Source organism: Procambarus clarkii, chromosome 28 (genome assembly GCF_040958095.1).
Source record: "Procambarus clarkii isolate CNS0578487 chromosome 28, FALCON_Pclarkii_2.0, whole genome shotgun sequence".
In the NCBI taxonomy this organism is placed as follows: Eukaryota; Metazoa; Arthropoda; class Malacostraca; order Decapoda; family Cambaridae; genus Procambarus; species Procambarus clarkii.
Window position 1 is genome coordinate 34,712,265 of NC_091177.1, and position 8,871 is coordinate 34,721,135.

The 8,871-nt window shown below is 42.8% G+C and overlaps 1 protein-coding gene across 1 annotated transcript; it reads right to left on the reverse strand.

Annotated features, from left to right (window-relative positions):
* Positions 1-384: 384 nt before the first annotated feature.
* LOC123755109 (mucin-22-like) lies at positions 385-4,456 on the reverse strand. The gene is made up of 3 exons (XM_069332704.1): positions 4,429-4,456; positions 3,970-4,218; positions 385-2,501 (listed from the first exon to the last, which is right to left on the reverse strand). Exons 1-3 carry the CDS (start codon positions 4,454-4,456, stop codon positions 385-387), a joined length of 2,394 nt encoding a protein of 797 aa, XP_069188805.1.
* Between the last annotated feature and the right edge of the window lie 4,415 nt (positions 4,457-8,871).

The following is an 8,871-nucleotide window of genomic DNA, read 5'->3' on the forward strand; positions in this document are numbered from 1 at the left end:
GCCGCGCCATGATACCATGTATAGTACCCTACGAGGCCTGCCGCACCATGATACCATATATAGTACCCTACGAGGCCTGCCGCACCATGATACCATATATAGTACCCTACGAGGCCTGCCGCACCATGATACCATGTATAGTACCCTACTAAGGTCTGCTACTCCAGGGCTGTGCTACGCAAGAACAGCTGTGACTGGTTCTTTATAGGGTTTTTAGGGCTACTTCACCAAGGCACCAACTAGTTATTTTTTAGGTATAATTATGGTTTCACTAACTGGAATGTTCTAAATCTGGTTAAAATGGTTCCTTCCCCTCGGGACTGAAAAAAAATTAGATCATTGTAATAGTAAGATTTGATCAGATCATCATCACTTTAGCTTAATTTACTGATTTATTATATAATTGCCATGAAAGAAACTGTTATGCATAGTTCCATCAGAAGTCTGCGTCACTGTGGCTGCCACGATGGTTCCCTCAGGTGTCTGCGTCACTGTGGCTGCCACGATGGTTCTCTCAGATGTTTGCGTCACTGTGGCTGCCACGATGGTTTCCTCAGATGTCTGCGTCACTGTGGCTGCCACGATGGTTCTCTCAGATGTTTGCGTCACTGTGGCTGCCACGATGGTTCCCTCAGATGTCTGCGTCACTGTGGCTGTCACGATGGTTCTCTCAGATGTCTGCGTCACTGTGGCTGTCACGATGGTTCTCTCAGATGTCTGCGTCACTGTGGCTGTCACGATGGTTCCCTCAGATGTTTGCGTCACTGTGGCTGCCACGATGGTTCTCTCAGATGTCTGCGTCACTGTGGCTGTCACGATGGTTCCCTCAGATGTCTGCGTCACTGTGGCTGCCACGATGGTTCCCTCAGATGTCTGCGTCACTGTGGCTGCCACGATGGTTCCCTCAGATGTCTGCGTCACTGTGGCTGCCACGATGGTTCTCTCAGATGTTTGCGTCACTGTGGCTGCCACGATGGTTCCCTCAGATGTCTGCGTCACTGTGGCTGTCACGATGGTTCCCTCAGATGTCTGCGTCACTGTGGCTGCCACGATGGTTCCCTCAGATGTCTGCGTCACTGTGGCTGCCACGATGGTTCTCTCAGATGTTTGCGTCACTGTGGCTGCCACGATGGTTCCCTCAGATGTCTGCGTCACTGTGGCTGTCACGATGGTTCCCTCAGATGTCTGCGTCACTGTGGCTGCCACGATGGTTCCCTCAGATGTTTGCGTCACTGTGGCTGCCACGATGGTTCCCTCAGATGTTTGCGTCACTGTGGCTGCCACGATGGTTCCCTCAGATGTCTGCGTCACTGTGGCTGCCACGATGGTTCCCTCAGATGTCTGCGTCACTGTGGCTGCCACGATGGTTCCCTCAGATGTCTGCGTCACTGTGGCTGCCACGGTGGTTCCCTCAGATGTTTGCGTCACTGTGGCTGCCACGGTGGTTCCCTCAGATGTCTGCGTCACTGTGGCTGCCACGATGGTTCCCTCAGATGCCTGCGTCACTGTGGCTGCCACGATGGTTCCCTCAGATGTCTGCGTCACTGTGGCTGCCACGATGGTTCCCTCAGATGTCTGCGTCACTGTGGCTGCCACGATGGTTCCCTCAAATGTCTGCGTCACTGTGGCTGCCACGATGGTTCCCTCAGATGTCTGCGTCACTGTGGCTGCCACGATGGTTCCCTCAGATGTCTGCGTCACTGTGGCTGCCACGATGGTTCCCTCAGATGTCTGCGTCACTGTGGCTGCCACGATGGTTCCATCAGATGTCTGCGTCACTGTGGCTGCCACGATGGTTCCATCAGATGTCTGCGTCACTGTGGCTGCCACGATGGTTCTCTCAGATGTCTGCGTCACTGTGGCTGCCACGATGGTTCTCTCAGATGTCTGCGTCACTGTGGCTGCCACGATGGTTCTCTCAGATGTCTGCGTCACTGTGGCTGCCACGATGGTTCTCTCAGATGTCTGCGTCACTGTGGCTGCCACGATGGTTCCCTCAGAGGTCTGCGTCACTGTGGCTGCCACGATGGTTCCCTCAGAGGTCTGCGTCATTGTGGCTGCCACGATGGTTCCCTCAGATGTTTGCGTCACTGTGGCTGCCACGATGGTTCCCTCAGAGGTCTGCGTCACTGTGGCTGCCACGATGGTTCCCTCAGAGGTCTGCGTCACTGTGGCTGTCACGATGGTTCCCTCAGGTGTCTGCGTCACTGTGGCTGTCACGATGGTTCCCTCAGGTGTCTGCGTCACTGTGGCTGTCACGATGGTTCCCTCAGGTGTCTGCGTCACTGTGGCTGCCACGATGGTTCCCTCAGAGGTTTGCGTCACTGTGGCTGCCACGATGGTTCCCTCAGAGGTTTGCGTCACTGTGGCTGCCACGATGGTTCCCTCAGGTGTCTGCGTCACTGTGGCTGCCACGATAGTTCCTACAGAGGTCTGCGTCACTGTGGCTGCCACGATAGTTCCTACAGAGGTCTGCGTCACTGTGGCTGCCACGATGGTTCCTACAGAGGTTTGCGTCACTGTGGCTTCACAAATAAGATAGAAGCTCCAGTTACCACTTGAGTTTCGGTGAAAGCGCAGGAGGCCCTCTGGTCTCCATCAGGAGAGGAAAGCTGGGGTAGGATAGAATAGGTTGGGCTTCTATTATATAAGGGTAGCTTCCGTGACCATGGAGCTTTATTGTACTCAACCCATAAGTAAAATGTTTGTTTAAACGGAGTTTCTATGATCACGGGGGGGGGGGCATTATACTTGTTCAACTAAGAGGACTGCGACGTAACAGGACCTCAGTCAGGCAGTATTTGTCCTGAAAAACCATATACCCGCAGGTTGGGCATCCAAGTAACAGACCGAGATACCTGACTACCTCCTATTTCACCAACCTCCTTGCCTTCACAATGCCATGGGCCTGCCTATCCGCTTAGGAACGGTTTCAAAAACCCTCCCAGTCGGTTTGTATTATCCAATTAGTTGCTTGAAAACGTTGTAACCATCCCAAAGTGCACTCCTAAGTGCACTTTGTTATAAACCAACGACATCAAGGGTTTGAGAAACACAGCACCCCACCCAGGGATGTAGACTGGATAAGCACATGAGATGGGCCCTAGCATAGGAAGGACGAAAGAGAAGTGTTTGGAAGAGACAAGGTGCTGTACTGGGCTATGCATTTCGTAAATATAGTAAATATTTACGTTGCAAACTTTCTGTTAAAAACTCCATTATAATTGAGGCACAGTACATAAAATACATTAAATTGTTACAATTCATGTTTGAAACGACGGTCCGCCGATGCTTGATGAAGTCACTACCGAGGCGAAAACTATCGTGAAACGTCATAAATAACTTGTTCTAGAAAGGCGTGATGTATTAACATCCCTAATATACTAACATTTGGGCCTTCTGTTTTTTTCACATTAGGTAAGGCTCCGCTATTTTGTAAGCGAAAACATTTAATAGTTACAAAGATACAGATTGACTGGCGGAAAACTGGGTGCACTTGAACCCCCATTTCTATCTCTCTGTATTTGTAAGTAAAGCAGAATAGGCGAGACTCCACCTCGACAAGGGGAGTGCCCTCACGGCCCAGAAAAAACCTTGCGATTTATTACTACAGGAGTTTAAAATGGTTTGCGGTAAATATATGACAGGAGCTCCTGTAACTACAAGCGTTTCGGTCAAAGCAAATGAGACCCTCGGATCTGCATTGGGATAAGAAAGTTAGGTTAGGCTAGAATAGGTTGGCTCCCTTGCATTTAATTAATTGTAGCTTCCAAGAGAGTTCGGGTTCTATTGTACGCAAATCAAATATGTGAAATTGTATAAATATAGCTTTCATGACAACAAGGGGGGCCACTTTTCCAATTCAAATAAGCCGACTGCGACGTAACAAGGCAACAGTTGGCCAATGTTTATCCTGAGAAACCAGACACCCACAAGTTTGGCCCACAGGAAACCAACTTAACCCCCTACCATCTATTTCACCAACATCCTTGATTAATATCTTATGAGGCCATCCAGACCTGACAAATAAAAATGACACATTTATTATCACAACGCCATAGGCAAGCGTCGAGGGCAGACCCAACCTGCCTACCCGATAAGGTACACCACCATAGTAAGCATGTGCTACCTCAATTCCTTCCTGGGAAATGCAGTAACAATCCCCTAAGCGCACACCAACAAGAAGCATGCAAGTAATCACACTATGCTCGTTGGCGCCTGGTAATAAACCAACGGCACCAGGGATTTATAACACTCAGATCCATAGCAATAAAAGCAGCATTCCTCTGATTACAGGTGTAATAAATCCAAAAGAATACATGGGATTTGGGAGAGCCTCTTCTATTTGAAAAATAACAGGATTCACTCGGCCTGTAGGGATCTGGAGAGACCAAATATGAACAAGATAGGTACCCCCGGGGTACAAACCTGGCATACACACCTCCTGCTCCGTCATCACTCCTTCATCTTAGTTCCCATATGAGGGTGGCAAGGCTACTTATACATCTCGAAGACGTCACCAGAGAAACTCTTCTGCTTTGTCTGCATCCTGAGTTGTCCCCGGGTTTTGGTCAACCAGCACAACCCTCGACGGGGTCATAGCCATATGTATCTAGCTTAAGAGACAGAAAACAAAGGTTCGGTACACAGAAATTTCATCTCGAAAATAGACACAGTATGAGGAGGGGACACCAGGGCATGAGAGAGACAAGATGGTTCTAGTCCCTCATCAATCATGTGATTGATTTCAAGTGGTGATTATTCTGTCCTTAGTCTGGCAACTATCACAGTTTCTGAATGTCCTTCCTACACAGGAATTTACTTGTTAAATTGTAGTCCTGGCCCAGTCGACAATACCTCTGGCAGAATGCAACAGGTTTATTTCTCACACATTTTTCTTCTTCAGAATATAATTATGATAGTATTATCATTATTATAATTCAGAATATAGTTATGATAATATTATCATTATTATAATTCAGAATATAGTTATGATAATATTATCATTATTATAATTCAGAATATAATTATGATACTATTATCATTATTATAATTCAGAATATAATTATGATAATATTATCATTATTATAATTCAGAATATAATTATGATAATATTATCATTATTATAATTCAGAATATAATTATGATAATATTATCATAAGTACTTTCTGATCCCACTATGATTCAGAAATCCAGAATGTGGGAAATTTAGTCAGAGTGATGACTATAATCAGAAAATTTCCTTTTCCCTTTTCTCTAAGGAATTATACTGTGGCGCAGGGACCATTCACTTGGCGGTCAGTGGAAATTTTACCTTCCACAATAGCCTGCATATGTCTAGTACAAGCTATGAAGATGAACAATGAATAGTTGTTCAAATGAACAAATAGTTTTACTATTTTAAATGTCTGAGGTTCATTGCTAGTCAAGAGCCCAGATATGTTAAAGGTAACTTGATGTACAGTTTTATACTGACGAGTCCCTGTTATTTGCCTCATTACGAAAGTCTTTTGGAATCCTTGGTGAACCAAAATAATTAGCAGTAGCCTACTTGAGCCACTCTAAAAATCATCTACGCTCATCTAGATCTACCTAATAGCTTATTAAACTCCTATGCCCTAATGAATATGGAAACTATACTAGTTAGGCCAAGCAACGATTTTTGTTGATTAAATACGTGGAATTAAATACATGTGTAGGCGATGAGTCACAGAAACGTGGCTGAAGTATGTTGACCAACCCACTCACTAGAAAATGAAGATACGACGACATTTCGGTCCGTCCTGGACCATTCTAAAGTCGATTTGAGAATGGTCCAGGACGGACCGAAACGTCGTCATCCCTTCCTTTCCTAGTGTGTGGATTGGTCAAGAATTAAATACATATTAGCTCATCATCATTAGGTTGCAACTGATTCGAAAGACCAATACTAAAGTTAAAAAGTCTCCCCACACTTTACAATAGGCTCTAATTTTCTAGCAATAAATTATCATAAATAAATAAAACAAAATTAAAAATGCTAAGCTGTTTCAGGAGTGGATTCCATCTCCTTGGATGGAAATGTACCAGTGCAGAGTGAGTGCTGTTCTCACTTTCCTGTCAGTTAAATATACATTATTATTTCCAGATTAAGAAAAATAGCGATTGATTAAAACTGTAAGTCAAGCAAAGCATTTATACATGTATAGTATATAAAGGTTACTGGCTTAGCTGTATAAATTGTTTTATCCTATCAAAACTATTAAATATCAAATCACCACTCTGCCTATTGGTACTAATTAAGGAGCGTTTATATCTTAGCTATACCGACTGGTTACTGGCGTGAAAGCCCATATGGTATAATCGCATATCTGGAAAATAATGGGGTGAATCACACAATAATTATTAAGTGGATCTATCTAAAAATGTTTGTCATGTTGTATATAGTGTCCTCCAGGGTGCTCAAGCTTTGTAGCTTGAGAAGACTTATCCAATCCAATCACATTAGTCATGATGAGCAAAGGAAATTTTCATTGGTTCTGACGGTTCTCAAGTTTGGTTTTGATGGTGGCATAATGTTGTCACTGCTTTTCCTCACATCATCAATATCACAGCATGGTTTTTGTGCCCAATATTAAGGATAGTCTTGTACTGAAAGAAAAAATATCGTGGCACTAAATTCCTGTGATAAATTCAATTATTAACATAGTTTTTAGCCTCTCAAGTTTTGTGAAGCACAACGCCCACGTTTTTCATGAGGCAATCACTTTGGCTGGCCACTACTCCAGGGTAACCCATGTGCTCACTAGTGCTCCTGTGTTACCCATGTGCTCACTAGTGCTCCTGGGTTACCCATGTGCTCAAAAGTGCTCCTGGGTTACCCATGTGCTCAAAAGTGCTCCTGGGTTACCCATGTGCTCAAAAGTGCTCCTGGGTTACCCATTTGTTCACTAGTGCTCCTGGGTTACCCATGTGCTCACTAGTGCTCCTGGGTTACCCATGTGCTCAAAAGTGCTCCTCGGTTACCCATGTGCTCAAAAGTGCTCCTGGGTTACCCATTTGTTCACTAGTGCTCCAGGGTTACACATGGGCTCACTAGTGCTCCTGGGTTACCCATGTGCTCCTGGGTTACCCATGTGCTCCTGGGTTACCCATGTGCTCCCTAGTATTCCTGGGTTACCCATGTGCTCACTAGAGGTCATGGGTTACCCCATGTGGTCACTTGTTCTCCTGCTTACTCATGTGGTCACTTGTTCTCCAGGGTTACCCATGTGCTCATTTGTTCTCCAGGGTTACCCATGTGCTCATTTGTTCTCCAGGGTTATCCATGTGGTCACTTGTTCTCCAGGGTTACCCATGTGCTCATTTGTTCTCCAGGGTTACCCATGTGCTCACGTGTTCTCCAGGGTTACCCATGTGGTCACTTGTGCTCCAGGGTTACCCATGTGGTCACTTGTTCTCCTGGCTTACCCATGTGGTTACTTGTTCTCCTGGGTTACCCATATGATCACTTGTTCTTCAGGGTTACCCATGTGGTCACTTGTTCTCATGGGTTACCCATGTGATCACTTGTTCTCCTGGCTTACCCATGTGCTCACTTGTTCTCCAGGGTTACCCATGCCGGTTACAGAAAACTATTTCTTATTTTACTCCTTTAAAGTCACATTTAAGTAATCATTTATGAACATATATTAAACATTTTATTATGATTAGGTATTAAACATTTTATTAGGATTATATTATGTTAGCTAGATATCAATTTATGTGTTATCATTCTTAGGGATGTGAATTTCTAATGTGACCATATACACCACAAGTGTCTTTGTACCAGAAATCTACGTTAATAAGCTTATATAATAAATACATTTATATAATTATATTTAAGCTAAAATATATATATTGACTACATTTATAAGTTTACATATATATATATATATATATATATATATATATATATATATATATATATATATATATTTATATATATATATATATATATATATATATATATATATATATATATGTATATATATTTATGTATATATATATATATATATATATGTATATATATATATATATATATATATATATATATATATATATATATATGTATATATAAACTTATAAATGTAGTCAATATATATATATATATATATATATATATATATATATATATATATATATATATATATATATATATATATATATATATATATATATATTGACAAAGGAATTTACATAGAAAATTAAAACTATATAGCAAGGGTGGTACGCGAACAACAGGACACAGGTGGAATCTGAGTACCCAAATGAGTCACAGGGACGTTAAAAAGAACTTTGTCAGTGACAGGGGTAGTTAACAGATGGAATGCATTAAGCAGTGATGGGGTGGAGGCAGACTCCATAGTTCAACTGAAAATATGATAGATGTAAATAGGCTCAGGAATCTGTACACCAGATGACAGACAATTGAGAGACGGGACAAAAAAGCCGAATCTCAACCCCTGCTAGGACCACTAGGTGATTATATGTTACTAGAGGGTGAACTGGGTATTGTACGGGTCTGTCTCTGTTTACCATCTATAAATCCACCCATCTTTCTATTAATCTATCCATCTATCTCTACATATATACATCCATTTATCTTTTGATCTATCCAACCATCCATCTATCTTTCTGTCCTTCTATCTGCCCATCTGTTTATCCATCTATATATTCATATATCCATCCATCCAAATATTCTCGTATCTATCCACCTATCTATCTATTTATCTATATGTTTAATCACCCATCTATCTATCCATCAGTCTACCATCTAACTATCTATCTGCCTATCCATCTATCAAACATCTGTCCTTCCATCAATATCCCCATCCATCTAGCCATTCGTCA

What these genes read in the sequence shown, in the direction of transcription:
- LOC123755109 (XM_069332704.1), bottom strand. Translation starts at nt 4,456, where the DNA reads ATGACGGAGCAGGAGGTGTGTATGCCAG. An exon ending in GCAGGAGGTGTGTATGCCAG is followed by an intron (nt 4,219 to 4,428) that starts GTTTGTACCCCG and finishes GTTTATTACCAG; the next exon opens with GCGCCAACGAGCATAGTGTG. An exon ending in GGATGTTGGTGAAATAGATG is followed by an intron (nt 2,502 to 3,969) that starts GTAGGGGGTTAA and finishes AAACCTCTGTAG; the next exon opens with GAACCATCGTGGCAGCCACA.